At 41.6% G+C, this 20,052-nt stretch overlaps 2 protein-coding genes and 1 pseudogene across 11 annotated transcripts; 1 reads left to right on the top strand and 2 right to left on the bottom strand.

Moving 5' to 3' along the window:
• The first annotated feature begins 692 nt into the window (after nucleotides 1-692).
• LOC129867232 (duodenase-1-like) lies at nucleotides 693-7,322 on the top strand (annotated as a pseudogene).
• Nucleotides 7,323-8,534: 1,212 nt separating this feature from the next.
• LOC129867231 (cold-inducible RNA-binding protein B-like) lies at nucleotides 8,535-13,579 on the bottom strand. 7 transcript variants are annotated; one of them, XM_055940494.1, is made up of 7 exons: nucleotides 13,475-13,579; nucleotides 12,342-12,456; nucleotides 12,069-12,175; nucleotides 11,786-11,957; nucleotides 11,256-11,346; nucleotides 10,920-10,984; nucleotides 8,535-9,597 (listed from the first exon to the last, which is right to left on the bottom strand). In XM_055940494.1, exons 2-7 carry the CDS (start codon nucleotides 12,439-12,441, stop codon nucleotides 9,578-9,580), a joined length of 555 nt encoding a protein of 184 aa, XP_055796469.1. In that variant the 5' UTR covers nucleotides 12,442-12,456; nucleotides 13,475-13,579; the 3' UTR covers nucleotides 8,535-9,577. The 7 variants fall into 7 exon arrangements, with proteins under 7 accessions (XP_055796469.1, XP_055796474.1, XP_055796472.1 ...); XM_055940499.1 differs by having other exon boundaries at nucleotides 10,950-10,984; nucleotides 13,475-13,578; XM_055940497.1 differs by having other exon boundaries at nucleotides 11,807-11,957; nucleotides 13,475-13,578.
• A 299-nt stretch (nucleotides 13,580-13,878) lies between these two features.
• LOC129867230 (cold-inducible RNA-binding protein B-like) lies at nucleotides 13,879-19,759 on the bottom strand. 4 transcript variants are annotated; one of them, XM_055940491.1, is made up of 7 exons: nucleotides 19,651-19,759; nucleotides 18,492-18,600; nucleotides 18,274-18,380; nucleotides 18,023-18,188; nucleotides 17,704-17,902; nucleotides 14,757-17,531; nucleotides 13,879-14,165 (listed from the first exon to the last, which is right to left on the bottom strand). In XM_055940491.1, exons 2-6 carry the CDS (start codon nucleotides 18,589-18,591, stop codon nucleotides 17,444-17,446), a joined length of 660 nt encoding a protein of 219 aa, XP_055796466.1. In that variant the 5' UTR covers nucleotides 18,592-18,600; nucleotides 19,651-19,759; the 3' UTR covers nucleotides 13,879-14,165; nucleotides 14,757-17,443. The 4 variants fall into 4 exon arrangements, with proteins under 4 accessions (XP_055796466.1, XP_055796465.1, XP_055796467.1 ...); XM_055940490.1 differs by lacking the exon at nucleotides 19,651-19,759 and having other exon boundaries at nucleotides 14,757-17,044; nucleotides 17,464-17,531; XM_055940492.1 differs by lacking the exon at nucleotides 19,651-19,759 and having other exon boundaries at nucleotides 14,757-14,843; nucleotides 17,464-17,531.
• Nucleotides 19,760-20,052: the final 293 nt, after the last annotated feature.

Raw genomic sequence — 20,052 nt, 5'->3', positions numbered from 1 at the left:
AAACAATTCCTATTTCGATACTCTCTTGACTGGGGTTAAGTTTAAATAACGTTATCTGGGGTCCGATGGCAGAAAAAGAGACTTGTAAGAGCCATGACCTTGAACAGGGAATGAGAATCTTCAAGGCTGTCTGCTGTTTTTACATGAGAGGCATTAGATTGTACATTTTGACAGATGTACAGTATGTGCATCACAGGCCACCATATGGCTTGATTTATGCTAAATTATGCACCAGTAGACTAAATTACGAGTCAGCCTTGGGTCACACACAAGAAGCGACTTTCACATCATATAAATCTTCAAAACATAAATCACAGGATATTTGTTCAATGTCACCCAAAGGCATTTATGTTCTTTCCTTTCAGTTCCATGATGCTCGGAAAGACCCCTACAGTCCATAACTAGCCTAGCTATAGTTTCAACATTACTACTATTGGTGTCTTGCTTGTAGTGCTTCGACGGCAGTAAATGCAAATATATTAACCTCAAATAAATGACATGCACACAAAGGGAAAGGGTTTAAGCTCTGTCATTCATCACTCTCAGTGTCAATCACTCAAAATATATGCATAGATGATTAGTTCCTGGTCTCCTTCAAGGCCTATTTAAAGCTGAAATGTAAGAGGAGACAGTGAATGACATTTCTCACAGGTCTCCAATCACATCAATTGCTCAGCTGAAGTCCATTCACTATGGGCATTCCATTGAAACTTGGTACTCTGCTCCTGATACTCCTCTTCTACACACAAGGTAAAAAAAATAAAAAATACCTAGACTGCACATGTACAGTGAGCTGCAAAAGTATTGGGACATTTGTTGTTGTGGCTCTACTCCAGCGCTTTTGATTTGAAATTATACAATGACTATGGAGGTTAAAGTGCAGACTGTCAGCTTTAATTTGAGGGTATTTTCATCCATATCGGGTGAACCGTTTACAGCACTGTTTACATAGACCCCCAATAGAAATGAATGGAAAAGAATGTATTGTGTCATTTTGGAGTCACTTTTATTGTAAATGAGAGTAGAATGTTTCTAAAGACTTCCACATGAATGTGGATGCTACCGTGACTATGGATAATCCTGACTGAATTGTGAATAATGATGAGTGAGACAGAGGCATAAACATATTCTATTTTTATTTACAATAAAAGTGACTCCAAAATAGCACAATACATTATTTACCATTCATTTCTATTGGGCACAAAATAATCAGAAACAACCAGAACAAACAAGCAGATGCTTCCAACAAATGTGTAGTCACAAGCTTGATGTAGTACTTGCGTGCTATGAATATGGGACCAAATACTTTAAGTAGTAAAGTTACGGTAAATTTGTCCCAATACTTTTTCTCCCTTAAGTGCTGTAATTTCTAAATGGTTCATACACTACCGTTCAAAAGTTTGGGGTCACTTAAATGTACTTGCTAATGAAAGAAAAGCAAATTTTTTGTCCATTAAAACAACAGCAAATTGATCAGAAACACAGTGTAGACATTGCTAACATTGTAAATTACTATTGTAGCTGGAAACGGCTGATTTTTATGGAATATCTACATAGGCGTACAGAGGCCCATTATCAGCAACCATCACTCCTGTGTTCCAATGGCACGTTGTGTTAGATAATCCATGTTTATAATTTTAAAAGGCTAATTGATCATTAGAAAAACATTTTGCAAATATGTTAGCACAGCTGAAAATGGTTCTGATTAAAGAAGCATTAAAACTGGCCTTCTTTAGACTAATTGAGTATCTGGAGCATCAGCATTTGTGGGTCCGATTACAGGCTCATAATGGCCAGAAACAAATAACTTTCTTCTGAAACTCAGTCTATTCTTGTTCTCAGAAATGAAGGCTATTCCATGCAAGAAATTGCCAAGAAAGTGAAGATCTGGTACAACGCTGTGTACTACTCAGGTTCACAGAACAGCGCAAACTGGCTCTAATAGAAAGAGTGGGAGGCCCTGGTGCACAACTGAGCAAGAGGACAAGTACATTAGAGTGTCTAGTTTCAGAAACAGACGCCTCATAAGTCCTCAACTGGCAGCTTCATTAAATAGTACCCGCAAAACACCAGTCTCAACGTGAACAGCAAAGAGGCGACTCCGGGATGCTGGCCTTCTGGCAGAGTTGCAAAGAAAAAGCCATATCTCAGACTGGCCAATAAGAAGAAAATATGGGCAAAAGAACACAGACACTGGACAGAGGAACTCTGCCTAGAAGGCCAGCATCCTGGAGTCGCCTCTTCACTGTTGACTTGGAGACTGGTGTTTTTTTGCAGGTACTATTTAAGGAAACTGATAATGGGCATCTGTACGCCTTTGTTGATATTCCATTAGCAATCAATTTTATTTTATTTTAATGAACGAAAAAATAGCTTTTCTTTCAAAACAAGGACTTTTCTAAGTGACCCCAAACATTTGAATGGTAGTGGAGTTTGAAATACCCTCAAATTAAAGCTGACAGTTTGCAATTTAACCTCATAGTCATTGTATCATTTCAAATCCAGAGCCAAAATAACAAAAAAATGTGTCCGTCCAAATACTTTGAGCAGACTGTATGCATTGATTCAGGGTCTTGTACTTTTGCAGTCTACTACTACTACTCCAATCAGGTATTATGCAAGGTGGTATCAAATAAGAAAAATCCACAACATTTGGTGTTTTAGATATTATGGGTTGAGAGTGGATCCTGATTGCTGATGTTGTCACAGTGCACGCAGGGCGTATCTATGGGGGCAAGGAGGCTGTGCCCCACAGCAGACCCTACATGGTTCTCCTGGAGAAAGCTGTCGCCAACAACCTGAAGCCATGAAGCTGTTATGGTTTTCTAGTGAGAGAGGACTTTGTGATGACCCCCCACTGCAATGGGGGGTCAGTAATGTCTGCTTATCTAGTGAGGGAAAACCAATAGAAAATATGTGTGGAGCCCATTGGCCTCCATTATCTGCCCTATAAATGCTTCAACTGTTTCTCCTTGATACTCACTACCTTATAGCTCTATGCCTAGAATTAGAATGCATGCTGGTCAAACTACTCTTTCAATTGGATTTTTCCTGCAATCTCACCAACAACATTTTAATAGGGTACCATTTCAATGTCTCTAGGTTTTTCACACTTGAATATCTTTACTGTTTTTAGCCTAGGGCTATCCTACCCCATGCTTCACATAGCTCTTCCTAATGTTGTATTTACACATTTTAACAATGTATTTCTAACGTCCCCTTTGGAGCATTTAGACGTGAAACACAGCTTAGCCCAGGGCTAAGACCTCCAATAACCAAAGGCTGAGATAAAAGGTGCAGTATGGAGAACCTACCAATAAATGTAGTCATGCACCATTAAGATATATTGCAGAAAAAACATGAAATCACGTGAAACGTGTTTTTGGAACACTTTATGTGTGTCACATTGAATAAATGATTGGAGAAAGGCACAGTAATAAGGGGGGTGGGGTTAATACACCACCCAACATATACAACATGCCATGAATAGGCATGGGGATGAAGCCCAAAACAAACACGTATCCAAAAATATTGAGCTGTAACCCAAACCAAAGAGCGAGGTAAAACCTCTAATAAATACACGGGACCCGTAATAACAAATGCACAATACACGCAGCATGAAAGCCGAAATAACAACGCAGAGGTACTCCCAGACCAACAGACATGGGAACAATAACCAACAAAACAATGGTGAACAGAGGGCACATATATAAAATTACTAATCAGGAATATTGTAATCAAGTGTGCATAATGAAACAGTTCAGTGACGCCTAGAGGCCGGTGACGTAGACCTCCGGAACTGGTGCACAGAAGGAGCAGCAGTACCGGGAAGAATCCGTGACAGCATGTTTTCACGTGTAGTTTCATGTTATCACATGTTGCTTTACATGTTGTCACATTAACTTCCCATAAGATCACATGATCACATGAAAACGTGTTTTCGGAACACTTCACATGTGATCACGTGAAATTAATGTGGCTTTTCTGTAAGGGAAATGTCAGCGCACATGTTGAACCAAGCGGGAATCAAAAGATATACGGTAGATTGACATTATGTTTTTAATCAGTGTCTGAGTTAGTCCACTACGGTCAGTTGCAGATATGTGTAAGACTACAGTATATTCCATTGCATTGTGCCTCTGTCTGTGTGTATGTTGCAGATCCATTAAGGTCAGAAAATGTCAGGAAGGTCAGGAAATGCTTGTGAAACAGGCATTTCCGCATCCAAATTATGATGAAGAATATAATAATGATATCATGCTACTCAAGGTAAAACTCCATGCTAGGACCTAAAGCTGCACATATTGTTTTTATTTTTACCTACACAGGTGAAATTGTGCATGCACATTGTCACTACAATGTCAAAGTATGAAATTGATTGGTAAAAAACAGTTAACCACCATTAAATTAACTACCAGGCTTGCTGAATAGACTATAGAACCAAGGATGTAAGTTGTAACATTCAACAAACCTGCTCTCTCTGCCTCAAAGCTGGAGGAGATTGCCATTTTCACCGACCGTGTGAGACCCATTGGCCTCCCGCTGACAAAAGATGAGGAGGTGCCCAAGGAATGTCTGGTGTCAGGCTGGGGACACACTATCAGGAATCTAAAGCAAGGCTCCCCTGTGCTTCAGCACCTCAATGTGACACTGGATGAGAATCAACTTTGCTCTGACAACCATCAAGTCTGCTCATCAGGACTAAATGGACCTGCTCAGGTAAGTGGCGTCTGAAAGTATGTAATGTTAAAGGGGAAATAACATGAGAGGAATGAAAGGAAATTATAATTTCGCTTTGGTTTGAGGACATGAATCATTCCAAAGGAAATGTGCCTTTTCATTTGCCTGGCTACCTAAACTCCTTGCTTTGGCCAAACGCTACGCCATGCACACAGACGTTAATTTGTTCTCGGGGAGGTACTCCGCAATGAGTAGCTCCCCGATGATTTCTAAAACGCAAATTCATTCTAATCATTCTGATTGGTCCTAGAAAACGATGGGTTGAGCTAAAACACACGTGGGTAAAGAGGTGTTTTGAATACTCGGAATTAGCTGTGATACTCAAATTCAGTGTTTCTTAATCCTGGTCCTGGGGAACCAAATGGGTGCACATCTATGTTTTTGCCCTAGCACTACACAACTGATTCAAATGATCAACTCATCGTCATCTTTGATGATTTGAATCAGGTGTGTGGTGCTGAGGCAAACACAAAAATGTGCACCCCTTTGGATCCCCAGGACCAGGATTAAGAAACCAATCGCTGATGACTTTGTTTTGTGCAACATCCCTAATTTTGACGTCACCACAAACGACTTCAACTATGGAAGTCTCAGACTGAATTATGTAGTGAACGTAGAGCAGCGGAAGAATTCACTTTGAGTTGCCAGGCAACCTTTTCATTTGTTCGGTATTGTGGTCTATGTGTGTTACTTCCAGGGAGACTATGGTGGTCCATCAGTCTGTAACGGTGTGGCCTATGGGGTGGTGTCTACCAAGACTAGAAACAACACCTACATCTACATGCGCATCCCTGACTTCCTGGACTGGATCAATGACACCATGAAGAATTGATATGTCACTGACCAGAAACATTTAGTTCATTTGGTAAACCAGGTGCCTAGAACATGATTATGATACTGTGAAGAATCCTGATGTGCTTATGATGCTTTCTGATTGATTTACCAGTGCTGGTTAATGTCTTTGCCCAGAGCCGCATGTTCCTATACAGATACTTTTTTTGCTGTTTTGTTTTTGTTAGTTTTTTCAGTGGGGGTCTCAACTTACTGATGAGAGTTTGAAAAGTAGAATACACAAGGTGCCATTTTGAAATTTGGTTGTGCATCAAGCAGTTTTTTTTATGTCAGTCACTAACAGTCATTCAATTAACCCATGCTAGCTAAACAATTTGTATTGCTAGGTAAGGTAGGCTACCAGCTATCTAAACCTTGTAGATGGCCTTATCACCAAATTACCGACCGGGCACGTAGGGCATGCCCAGGGGCCCTGACCTCCAGGGGCCCCCATTGATTTGTTAGTCACTCTCACACAGATATCACATTTTTGTATGTGTATTTATTAGTGATCCCCATTAGCTGTTGCCAAGGCAGCAGCTACTCTTCCTGGGGTCCAACACATTAAGGCACTTACATTACACAAAACAAAAGATAAAACAGTACTTCATATAACATTATAACACCACTATATATCTACAATATAAAATGTATAGTACAACAATATTACAACGTACATGTGTGTAGAGTGCATGTGCTAGCATTTGTGTGCATATGCGTGTCTGTACTTGTGTGTGTCTCTTCACGGTACCTGCTGTTCCAAAAGGTGTATTTTCATATATTTTTTAATCTGATTCTACTGCTTAATTTACCTGATGTGGAATAGAGTTCCATGTAGTCATGGCTCTATGTAGTACTGTGCGCCTCCCATAGTCTGTTCTGTACTTTGAGACTGTGAAGAGACCTCAGGTGGCATGTCTTGTGGGGTATGCATGTGTGTCCGAGCTGTGTGCTAGTAGTTTAAACAGAGAGCTCAGTGCATTCAGCATGTCAACACTTCTTACAAAAACAAGTAGTGATGACGTCAATCTCTTCTCCACTTTGAGCCATGAGAGATTGATATGCATATTATTCATTCATGTTAGCTCTCCATGTACATTTAAGGGCCAGTCGTGCTGCCCTGTTCTGAGCCAATTGCAATTTTCCTAAGTCCCTCTTTGTAGCACCTGACCACACGACTGAACAGTAGTCCAGGTGCGACAAAACTAGGGCCTGTCTGACCTACCTTGTTAATAGTGTTGTTAAGAAGGCAGAGCAGTGCTTTATTATGGACAGACTTCTCCCAATTTTAGCCACATGCTGTATTAACATGTTTTGACCATGACAGTTTACAATCCAGGGTTACTCCAAGCAGTTAAGTCACCTCAACTTGCTCAATTTTCACATTATTCATTACAATATTTTTTCAATGATTTGTCCCAAATACAATGCTTTTAGTTTTTGAAATATTTAGGACTAACTTGTACCTTGCTACCAATTCTGATATTAACTGCAGCTCTTTGTTGAGTGTTTTTATATCAGACATGAATTATAAATCATAAACCTCATTTGCACTCACTGTATATAGACTTTTTGTTTTTTTTGTTCTACTGTATTATTGACTGTATGTTTTGTTTATTCCATGTGTAACTCTGTGTTGTTGTATGTGTCGAATTGCTATGCTTTATCTTGGCCAGGTTGCAGTTGCAAATGAGAACTTGTTCTCAACTAGCCAACCTGGTTAAATAAAGGTGAAATAAAAAAATAAAAAATATGAGACATAAATCATGGAAAAACATGTAGAATTGCAGGAAATTAGCCATCTATGCTCCTACATGCAGTAACAATTGAAACCTCTGAATTTCCATCTGTCAAACAATGCTTTCAAGTCCTGTTCTGTGCTGCAGCAGTTTTAAATCTTCAATTATTTACTGTGGGATTAAACAGTAGAGTAGGGTGATGTTATTGGACACATGTATTTTGTGAATATCTGAGCAAACTGATAAGATGTGCTTTTATCAAGTTGTCCCTTCACCAGTAAGGCAACAATCATAGTTCTGGTAAACGGTTCATTTCATTGAGCAGTAAATTGAAAATATATAGTAAAATACATTGAACACACCAAAGATCTTTGAGACAGGACTGCCCCCGTGTGCACATCTGGAGAACATACTGTCCATGTAAAATACATGAAAACAGTCTGGAATGTATTTGGAGGGCAACAGGAAAGAATGTCTCATGATGACTACTATTGAGATTACTAATATTGTGACAAATAGAAGAGATGAAAACACCTGAAGGTCAAATATGAGATTCCCTAAAAACTGGTTAGGATAATTAGGTTAAGGTTAGGATAAATAGATTAATAAGGTTAGGAAAAGGGTTAGAGAAAATGCTCTCTCTCCTAAACTGCTATGAAAAGTCACTTCCGGCTGTAATGAATTGGCGTTTTTATGTAGTTCCATTGTTTAATGCAGCATGATAGCAAAGCATCCCTCCCTACCTATCTAACCTACATCATTTTGAGACATATCAGTCCTGCCATGCCACTCCTCTAGATCTGTTGAATACTGGTGAGTCATTGGTTTGATCGGACCACAGGTAGACGGGAAAACTCCTTAGTTTCAGTCTACACGTGCATTGTATTTTTCACAGAATAGAGCCCCCTGCTGGAATTGTTTTATACTAGCATGGCCTATAAACCCTATAGCTGTAGTTTCATCCACAACTTATTACCAGACTTTCCAGAAAATAATGATATCATGTGGGGCTGTTCCAATAGCCAGCATGACTTATATTTATATTCATTAGCAGGTGTGAGTGTACCTTAGACAATATAATTTCATTTCTACCCAGATACTCCTTTCAATTTCATCTCATAAATGTATATCTATCACGTCACCTCTTTTTGAAACACATGCAACTGAGAAAAGAATATGGATATGCCTATGTAATGTGGCCTATATCAAAACCAGCACCAGAGATTTGCAAAGTTTTTTTTATTTAGGAAAAATACAACCATGAAGATACAGAATGCTTAAAAAAAAATCAAATACAAAACCAATCTGATGCTATGACGAGAACAGTTGTGAAATCACTCCATTTGTACCCTCATAAAAAGTAGGTTTGTTGAAAAGAGCTCATAAGTAGTAGTTACCTTCAAGCACTGGCCCGCTTCACATTAATTCACCGCTGTGTACTCAACTGTCATGTGACAGCTCCTTATTCAAAATGTGCAACTAATAAAATAAAAACCGTTCTCAGTAGAAACCAAAATAAATTAGACAAGAACCTGCCATAGATAGGTCAGTCAAACAACAGATCAGTGATCTAGAAAACAATTGAGCAGGCCCTCTTCATTTACCGGAACCCACAGCGATCCTAACAAGCCCAGTGGACTAGAGAACGTCTCCACCATCCCTCCCTCTGTCAGGTAGAACAGTGCAAACATGATGGTAGTGATGGAAGGTTTCAGACCTTTGTGTACATTTCCCTCATTCAGACTCATCACCATTAATGGGTGGCAAAGCAGTCACAATCAAATCAACCAAAATAAGTGCAAGCATTTTCGTACTTGTTACAGAGCAGAGCTTTGAAACTACAACAGCATTACCATTCTCTATCCAAGATACATTCCCTGTCTCTCAGCTTGTGCCTCTTCCGTGCACAGCCCAAAGTGAGGCAAAGGCCTACAGCACATGAGCCTTGCTCTTTCGAGCTCCCCACAAAAACTGTAAATGAAAATTTCGTTCTCTGCGGTTTTCAATAACAAATAAGGAGGATCAGAAAGTAAAAAACAAAAACTTGGAACAGACCGGTGGTGGGTGGCTCGGAGTGCAAGCCAGCCCTCCCCGCACTTATCCAGGACTGCTCTTATCTACATGGTGGGTTTCAGAAGAAGATTTAAAGTGTCGCGGAGCAGCAGGCGCTGGGCTAGGACCAGGCCAGGCCCGCCGTCATCGGGATGGGGCCGCCGGTTCGGGGTGAGGGGCCGTGCCCAGACGACAGGCATCCGGACGCCACTGTCCTACCAGCCACCCTCGTCACCTGCAGAGAAGTTGGAAAGACACACAGGTTACCTTGACTCTGTGGATGGTAGGGGGCTCATCTCTCGAAAGGGGCCCTGCTGCTACTGAACGTTAATTCCTTTTGAAGATACTTAGAGGTGGTAGCAAATTATGCTGGAGTGAATTACATTTTCTGTGACAAATACTCGATCTGAAGGCAGGCCATCTGATTGAGAACCTTTTTGTTTCCGTTTAGTAAAGCGCAGTCAAACTCCGCTCGATGAAAGCAATATTACGCCGGCTTATTCCATGGATAGAAAACTTTCAACAACAAAACTACAGAGCAGACAGACAAGGCAATCCTGCTACTACTATATGCAAATGACGTCAACAAGAAAGGTACCTGGCTCCATTGTGAGTGTGTGTGCAGATCCTTGTACTGCAAGGCAAAAAAGCAAAGGAAAATACACCTCTACAAAAAAGCTGCTACAAGACAGAGAGAAAAAGCTTATGACAAGAAAAGCAGGAAGTAGAGAGCTAATGCTATGACCCCTGTAGGACAGCTCACGCCAAGACAGTTGCAGACCGAGGTCAGCCTACCTTGGCTTTCTGCAGTGCTAAACTGGGCCTTCAACATATTGTTTCTTCAGTTCAACATATTTCAACTACAGGAGTCAGCCTCACTGTGCGCCACTGACAACAGCACCGCCTGTTCAGAGAAGAGAAAGCCCAGTGGTTAATGACGAGGTCCCAGGATCTCCAACAAGGAGGGAAACACAAGTACACTAAGGCCCATCTGCAGACCCTCTCTTCCACTGATGCTCCCTAAAAAGGAATGGATGCTGAGCTGAAGTGGTATATTGAGTCTTTCCTATACCACATACCTTTAACACCAAATGACTCCTATTTTCCAATACTAACCTGGTAGGGCATTCGTTTGTAGGAAATACCTAGTGTCCACCACTAGGTTCATTTTCAACTTCTCTTTATTCTTGAAGATGAATTATGTACCACATATTGTGAAACACCAAAAGTGTAACTTGGGAGGGTGTATTTCTCAATATGGTCAGGAAAGAATGGGAATAGGGAACCCATTTCTCCATTACAAATTACTAAAGGCCTCATGCATTGAGAAAATGACTAATTTCACTGATCTTTTCATCCATCAGTTGGTCCAAGACCATATGGGTTATCTGAGAGGAGCCCATCCAGCTGCTATACAGGGCAAGAACCTGCCTCGGCTCTGGTGTTGATTGGCCGATTCCAAATCTATGGTAGCTTTCAGGGATGTTGCTGTCCAGGCACCAGATTGGCTGCCTATCCTGACTCTCTACACTTGTGTAAGCTTATAAGAAGCCTCACCATAGCTATCGTAGCTGTCTCTGTACGAACCTCCTGAACGATCTCCATATCCTCCTCCTTGCGCTCTGTGGACAGAAGAAGAAATGTACATCAGTAAACAAGAATTGGACGAGCAGAAGCAAGTTGAGTAACATTAAATTCAAAATGGTCTTCCTAAAAGTGCTTGCCTACTGTCAAAATGGGCACATAGCTTCTTAAAATGCATTGTGATTTACCTATAGGATATATACCCTTCAGCTTTCCTTTGTCTTCCCAAATTCTATCAATTTCCTAACATATAGTAGCTATACATATGCAAATGTGACTTTATGTAGCTGAGGTGGTATCACTATTCACCTGTCTTTGTTGTAGTAGCCTCTTTCTGATCCGTATGAGCCTCCACTTCTGTTGTCGTAACGTCCACCACCATATCCCCGATCTCCACCACCTGTAATATAACTTGTAGTTAACAGCTGACTCAAAGGAATGCTAAAAGCAGCCATGCACTCATCTTATGGTTAAATGTGTTGATAAGAGAATATCGAACACCACTCTTCAGTTTGGACATGCTATCAGTAGCCCAACAGATGTCTCAATCAAACCTCTACAGCTACTAGTCAACAGCAACAGTCACTGGAAAACAAAAAGACATGGGAACGTAGGAGTGGTTATTAAGGATGAGGGACCAGAAGGGAGGGTCAGAGGTCGCGAGGTGCACGCATACGCACTGCTACTTCTTGTTAGTTCTGCAAGCCACAGAATCCCAGGCTAGCGCAGGTGTGAGGACATCTTTGTAGGGTTGGGACTGGGGTGTCAGTCACTCCAAGGCAAACGAGGGAGGAACACTCAAAGTCAGGATGCTGTAGGATAGAAAACAACAAACTTGCCTCGTGAGAAGCCACGCCCACCTCTTCCACCACCACCACCTCTGCCTCCACGGAAGTATCCTCCTCCACCTCCTCTGCCGCCTGAAGAGCCCCCTCGGAATCCGCCTCCGGACCTGCCACCACCGCCAGATTTGCCAGCCTGGTCGACACGGATCTGTCTGCCATCAAGAGACTGACACAGAAAAGGTTGGGAGAGATACAATAAAGAAAACACCATTAATATCGTCGTTGCACAGTCAAAACAGAGTTGTGTTTCAGGGCGGAGTTTAGGTTTAATTGTCACCTTGCCGTTCATGGCCAGCATAGCATCCTTGGCCTCATCTGGGTTCTCGAAGGTGACGAAACCAAAGCCCCTGGACCTCTGAGTTTCTCTGTCTTTAATTACAACAACTAGACAGAGACATTTTATTTAAAGACTATAGAGACACAAGGCAACCTTGCAAGACGTGTATCATTCAAAGCATGTTCAAATAGTGGACCACCAGATACATATATATATTTTTTTATATATATATTTTTTTACATTGCACCCAATATCCAACAGTTAGCTGCTTACCTTCAGATATTTGCCCATATTTGGAGAATACATCTTCTAATGACTGTTCATTAGTGTCAAAGCTGAGGCCACCCACAAAAAGTTTCCCCTCGTCAGACATCCTTCCTTTTCACCACTGCAGAAGGGAAGAAATAACATGTTTATTATGGTTGCAATGATTTATTTGCAATGAACTGTTAGCAGCCGGGCTGGAGGCTGAGATTTTTGTTTAGCTAAATCTGATTAGGTGGGCCTGGCAGTGCCTACGCCACTGGATAGCAGGTTATTATTGGATACAACCCTCTGATCATGTTCTATTCTTACAATGGTGCATTTATACACGCAATAACAACATTATTTTTAACAGTTGTTTGGCTTGATTCTGTTTTGTATTTTTACCCAATGCCAAGTATGTTGTATTACCAAAATTTAAGTAACCTAGCAAGTTTAATAAAAACCAGTCAAGTGCCAGCGAGTGAAGAACAAATGCGTATGGGGGGGCTTAGCTCATAAAGGCCCAAGACCATCCTGCCCCCTGGTAGCTAGCGCTGCCTTCTCGTCCTCTTTCCCAATATAACGCTACGGTAGCTAGCCAATGAAATTTGCGTTTTCGCAATAAAAAGCGGTCCTCGCTCCACAAGCAGATGAGTGCGTGCGATTCAGTTCCGTTTTTAGTACAAATCAGTAAGCGACATCGTCTTCCCCGCCCCCTCATGTCCCAGGCCTAGATGTGCACCTCCCTTTGTTCAACATTGTCCAACAACCACAACGGCGCCATTTATGATAGTGCTAATGGCCCCCGACTAGCCAGCGATCACTGCGTCATTGCATGGAATAACGTTACTGAGCACGCTCGCTTGTATAGTAAAATGTGGGCATTGGCATTATGGCGAATGCAAGAACGTTGGTCTGTTCCGCACACCACAATATAATTGTCCATTAATTCGGACATCGAACACAATTTAGTATCATGAGGATGTTATCGTTGGCTACCTGCTCGCTAGTTAGCTGCATCTTGAGCCACCTTCAGACTCCTCCTTGGGTGATGTCACACTCATTTAGCCTGCCACAATCTTGGTAGCTCCTGTCCCGAATTAAATAAAATACGTTTACGAACACAAACATTTATGAAAACGGTTATTACAATAGCTTACCTCCGACAAAACAGAGAATCTCTTGCGACCGACCTGCAGCAGATGGGAATGAATGAGATGCGGGGCCTCCCGGTATATGTATTGATGCGTCCCTTGCAGTTACGCCCAACTTATGAATATTAAGCAGATAAACCCCTCCACGGCTCAAGGAATAGCATTTCAGATTTTATTTTTAAGTACACTTTTCAGATAAAAATAAAGTAAATTTGTTACGTTGGAGGTTCAACTACAGCCAGCTGTCTGTACATTTGCCCATATTTGGATCAATACATGCACCAACTCCAATGAGTAGTCCTGAATGAAAAGTCTATTTACCATCAGAAATATATGTTCTTGTGTGCACTGTTCTACAACTAAAATAGACATTACAAGAATGTCCTATAAAATGTGCAAGAGACAACCAATATGAAAAATAGATTTAATCCACTCCATTTCCAAGACGTTCATTTGAGTACTTCAGAAATTAAAATTAAAATGTATACTGGTAATACAGGTGCTGCATTGGCACGCCAGAATGACAACCAGTTTGGTAAACATGAAATCTGGTTCAGATATGCACTCCCATTCCAAGGCAGGTCTTGACTAAACGACAAGTCCAGTTCAGCAGCACATCTCTAGTTCAGGCTTAAAGATATCTCCTGGTGACGATTTTCCAAGGAGCTGTTTCAGGGCAAACCATCCTGTGGTGAACCTGGAATAAAGTTACAATTAGTCAGAAGATATACAGTAAAATGACAGATGAGTTTACAATTCCAGCAGTGCACTCAAGTCAGTTGTACCATACGCTACTGTTAAGTCAGAAGAGCATGCATCCCCAATTCCCACCAAGTGTGTACTTCTCCCCACATTGAAAAGCATTGGATTGGTGTAAGCATATTATGTAGGGAGTTCCCACAAGGTCGTAGACACTGGGATTGACAAAAAAAAACCTGTCCATCCTTTGACGGATGCAACTCTTCTGAACACGTCCAAAAGTTGACTTGTACCATTGCTAGACAAACAGACAATGTAGGTCGTATACGATTTCAGTGTTCATGTATTTGAGTGGGACCGTAGCCTTCCAAGCCAATTTAAAACATGCACTGGTTGTATACTGTAAATATTAACCCTTCCTTGAGTGATGCCTGATCTTATCTGACTAGAGGACAGGTAAAAAGCAGGGCTCCACAACACTGCATTCGACAATAAAATGTGTCAGATCAATGAATATATAATTTAAGGGGAACGCAAACAGGGCCCATGACATCAGCTCGAAGGCATTCAGTACACAGAGAATACCCACCTCCAAGGAAGCACTGGAACGAAACAGTCAGCGTCGAAGTCCAACCCCGTGTTAAAGCAGGCTTTCCCATCCAACGCTTAGTTTAACCTGATCGAGTAACAAGACTGTAATTAGTTGAGTACAGCTTTTGAGGGCAAGAATATGACATGCATTTGCTTATCATTATCAACATGAACTACAGATGTGCTAAACAGCATCAACTTCCAGCATTAGACAGTGTTTATCCTATCAAAGTTGATTGAACGTTAAGATGTTTACACAAAACAAATTACATAGTGATAAACTTGACAAGCAAAAGTAGAAAGGTGATAGCTGTCTAGAATTTAGGTAGATTCAGCGATATGACGCACATGCAGAAAGTGAACAGCATAGTGGGTCAATTTCCACAACTACTAGACGCATTGAAGCACAAGGCGCAACAACTTCAGTTTTGGTGCCCTGGCTAAAACGCTGTGAAGCGAACCTGTGCACAGATATTGTGTGACCAAGTAGTCTCTTGCGTCCCAATCAATGTCTGCACTTCTGCTTGTGACAACATCATTTTGCTGAGTCTACCTTTAAGATGAAGACATCTTTTGCAATCACTGGGAGAACAGTACTTGTAGTTTCACAGATCAAAACTGGGAGAATCTTGTTTTACACTAGGGATATTTGAGCCATGGCAAGTTAAGGAATTTTCAAAAGCTCAATGGTCATTTTCAGAGTCTAGTAGTCCCAATGGTCTATGGGGACAGGGTGAAAATTCAACAAAAAAAACAGGATACGCTACTGGACGTACTCATGCAACTCAGGGTTCTGAACAGTAACGGCTAGGGCCTGAGGAAGTGACAGCGGTAGTTGGTTAAAGTTGAAGGCAGTTAAGATGGACATCAAAATGAGAACTTTGAGGGATGCGAACAGGAGAGCAAAAGTCTTTACCTCACATTACTGGCCTATTTCCACTTATGAACTAGCCAAGAGAGCAGCATTCACCAGAGCGGATTCACGTGTCGGTAGGCACAACACTTCATTCTCCAAGGACTTTGTTGAGTTCCAAAACGATAGTAGAGCTCTTGGGCGCAATGAAGCATTATAAAAGAACCAGTGCCAGCACCAGGATGACATTTCATTTCTATTCTGCTTGCAACACACCCAGGCCCCCCAACCCCGCACAATGACTAGCTTCAGGTTAGATCTTTTAGCATCTTCTGAGTATTAATTCAGCCACCCTTCCAAAATGAGATCCCACCTTTCAGAATACCCTTTCCAGCTGAGACTATGCTATCATTTCTCTCAACCCACTTACGACATCTCTCCCTACCAGACTCGCATTGCATAACATTCAGCTGGCTTAGTGTGAACAAGCTTAAGTTCTTTGAAGGCACAAGAAATCAGAGCATTTTCAACGGATTGTTTAATAGGCTTCATGAAGCCAGGATATACAAAAAAATTAGGGGTGTTTGTACACAGAACAGAGAGCACATATCCTTGTAGTAACATTGAGTGATCGTGAATGTTGAGTCCATCATTATGCACGTTTGAGAAGAGCAAAGTACCTTAGGCCAACTGCAGAAGGCTGCAAACACCTATACCTTTCAATGAAATCGTTTCGCCAGTCAAAGTCATTCACTCTTTGGATACTGAGTATTTACAAATCTTTAGCAATATCAAGGTGGTCTGCTGGAAACCAGTGCTCCCACTGCATTCCTACCTTGTTACACTAAAGGAATGCATTACAGAACTGAAGGAGCACACCACAGCTTGTCAAGCTTCTAGTGTAAATTTCACAGATTTTTTTTTAAAGTCCAGAATTCACAACGGCAGTGAAAATAAGCTTAAATAGAAACATTTTACTACTGACATTTGAGTCTTCCGATTGAGCAGGAACATGGTCAAGACTGAATTTGTCGTAGAAGCTATCAGGCTGTGTTGAACAGATAACGAGTCAACGGTGGAAACAGGTTTCATTGCAAATAAAGCCATTAATTATCAAATTTGATTCTCCCTGTGTCGACTCTTCCTGCAACACCAGAAGGGCATACTGAACTTAAGGTATTAAGATCCTTAGTGAGCGTCAAGGCTTACAATAATTAAATTAAACGCTACAGGATTACTGCCATGACAGATCCTGTAGAACACAACACAAAAAAATCTAAAGATACTGCCAAGAATGTTAAAGAAAACACTAGAACCAGATACCACAAACAGAAGAAAAAAAGTGTCTTCGAAGAGCGCATCTTTTAAAAAACAGCCAGCGAAGGGACGATCTTGCAATCAGGAAGTTTGTTTTTGTTTTTACTCGTGTGTAGCTGAGGACAAGAAGAAGCCACAAGTGTAAAGGCACTGCAGCATTCGGACATTTCTCACACAGTAGACTAGAACCTATTCATATTTTGTGCCACAGTTCTCATAAGGTTCTCATTGCAACAGTAAAGCATCAGGGCAAGGGGCATTGGACGTGAACTTATGCCTCTTCAAAAGAAAACTGACTCAGTGGAAAAAAAATACTGAAATGTCTTTCTGCTTCTGGGTGGGTGGCAGAGCTGGATTTTTGAGCAGACCTGGGTATTTTAACATGCTAATCCAAGAGGGCACAGGCTTTCGGATACTGAGCAACAAGTCTTACAGGGCCATTCTGGGAGTCTATGCAATCATGTCCAGTCCGTACTAAACATTTATAGTCCATACCAACAGTGAGATCATGGCAACTAGGCTACATCAAACGTACCATAGCTGTCATAGCTGTCTCTGTAGGATCCCCCAGAGCGGCCACCATAACCACTTTCACCACCACTCCTAAAAATGTACACATACGAATGCTGGTTAACGGAAACCAAGGAAAAGTACATGATTATCCTAGAAAGAGAACATATGAAGCTAAAAGCCTATTAATGTTACTAAAACCAGCTGACCGATCACTTAAAAGTCAACACTTTAGAGAAAATAAAAACATTAAATTAAGTCTTACCTGGCCTCTCTGTAACCTCCGCTGCCACCCCCAGAGGAGTATCCTCCACCACTCCTGTAGCTACCACCATAGCTTCTGTCTCCTCCACCACCATAGCTTCTGTCACCTCCATAGCTTCTCTCTCCTCCCCCATAGCTTCTGTCACCACCATAGCTTCTGTCACCACCATAGCTTCTGTCACCACCACCATAGCCACCACCTACGTCAAAAATAAGAACATTTCAGTCAAAGGCCCTTCAGTTTGGAGCAAGGTAAAATAAAAAGAGGGGTGTGACTTAGAGCAAACGGAAGCTAACCACTTCGCAATGCCAGCCCTTACCTCCTCCTAAATAACCATGCCCACCTCTTCCTCTGCCTCCTCTGAAGCCACCAGAACCCCCCCTGAAGCCACCAGAACCCCCCCTGAAGCCACCACCACCACCACGGTCAGATCTTCCTCCCGACTTGCCAGCTTCATCCACACGGATCATCCTGCCATCAACAGACTAAAGGAGGAGGGGGGTAGAAGTTAATACCACTGATTTATATCAGTCGAAGATCTGCATGTGTCCGTGGAAAGAATCCCCTCACCTTGCCATTCATTGCAGCCATTGCGTCTTTGGCATCTTCAGGGTTTTCAAAAGTCACAAAGCCGAACCCCCTGGACCTCCGAGTCTCTCGGTCTCTTACAACATCAACTGCGGGGGGATTTAAAAAATAAAATCAACCACCCATATGGCCGAAGCCCACTTGAGGCGACACAAGCAACATTGCCAAACTGCTAACCGGGTCCTGGAGATGCAACATACCTTTAGCAATGTTGCCATACTTGGAAAACGCCTCTTCCAGTGAAGTTTCATCCGTGTCAAAACACAATCCTCCAACAAAAAGCTTTCCTTCGTCAGACATCTTTATTATCTAGAGATTTAAAAAAATTATAAGCGCCTGGCCTACACACACTGTTTAGAAGACATTCACTGTTTTAAGAACTGAAGGAAAAACAATTGAGAAAAACAATTTCACATAAGGATGGCACCAGAAGCGCTAATTGCTATGAAGCCATACATTTTAGGCGATAAGGCAATTTTCTTCCATTAGTTTTGAAATGCGTGCAGCAGCCGTGTTTTAACTAGTGCAATAAAGTTACCTAACGTCATGCACTCGCTATAATTTAGCAGGCCAATTTACTTACCAATTTAGCTAAATTAACTAGTTACCTGGGAATATGTGGTAAAATTATCAACCATGGCGACTAACCAAACAGGCAAGTACCCACCATAACCTTGAGCTGATGTTAGCTAGAGAGGCGCTATCCAAAAAACAGGCAGCACACAAAGGATTGCAAACTAGCTAAGCGTTAGCAGGCGAACTAACGATAAACGAGTCACATTAGCCATTTCAACCCACACAGTAAACACGACCTGGCCCAGATTTGGCCTAACCTGCAACGTCAGCTAGCGTATTATCTGGTAATTCGTTTACGTTAACTAAACAGCGGCAGTAAAATAACATGTTGCCACGCCGACGTCCAAAAGATATCTAGCTACTTTAGTTAATTAACGGTTAATGTTAGCTAGTGAAACGTGCATTAGCGGACGGCCATTTTGTAGGTAAATAACGTTACCAACGACGTTGTTAGCAAGTTACTAGACCGAATTTGGCTTAGAAATACAACCCAGTTGTAACGGCAAATAACGTGAAAAAAACATGTAAACATTGGCACTAGAAATAGAATAACGTTGCATACCGAGTAAAGTTACACATGACGGGGGCCTAAGGAATAATCATGGCTAACGCTAGCTCTTTAACGTTATAATCGCTTCAATTCCTTCACCGACATGAACACGTTTGCTTGCCAAATCGCAAAGCGAACGTTGATTAGAAACTCAATTATTTTCCATAAGAAATTAAAAGGCATTGTGGTACATTTACCCGGTAATGATTAGAATTGGTTGAGTAAACAGTTACCTTTGTGTGGTTTGGCGTCGTCTGAGAAAGATGTCAAAATGGCTCCATTATATAAGCATCTGCGTGAGTCATGAATAAATAGCAAAAGGGGCGTGCGCATCACTGAGGTAAAGTAAGAACGGTGTGCATGCAGCGAGTAGTTTTTGCGCAGTCCACCTGACGGCGGTAAAGCATCGTAGTGGACAGGGAGGCCAAATAAAATAAAACAAGTGTGGGTAGGCTAGGTATACTGTATTTTCATGTGTGGTATTATTTCATGATATTCCGACTACACTTGGTGAAAGATTTGGACTGACACTTGCAGAGTTCGTGCAAAGATTATTAACCCAATATAGGACATCTGCATCGTTTTCAATGGCAGCAAATGGCCACTGTACTCCCAAATTCGCTGCGCTGGTGTCT

The sequence above is a fragment of the Salvelinus fontinalis genome, chromosome 12 (genome assembly GCF_029448725.1).
Source record: "Salvelinus fontinalis isolate EN_2023a chromosome 12, ASM2944872v1, whole genome shotgun sequence".
In the NCBI taxonomy this organism is placed as follows: domain Eukaryota; kingdom Metazoa; phylum Chordata; class Actinopteri; order Salmoniformes; family Salmonidae; genus Salvelinus; species Salvelinus fontinalis.
The sequence above is the reverse complement of the archived record's forward strand: the minus strand, read 5'-3'. Positions and strand labels throughout refer to the sequence as shown.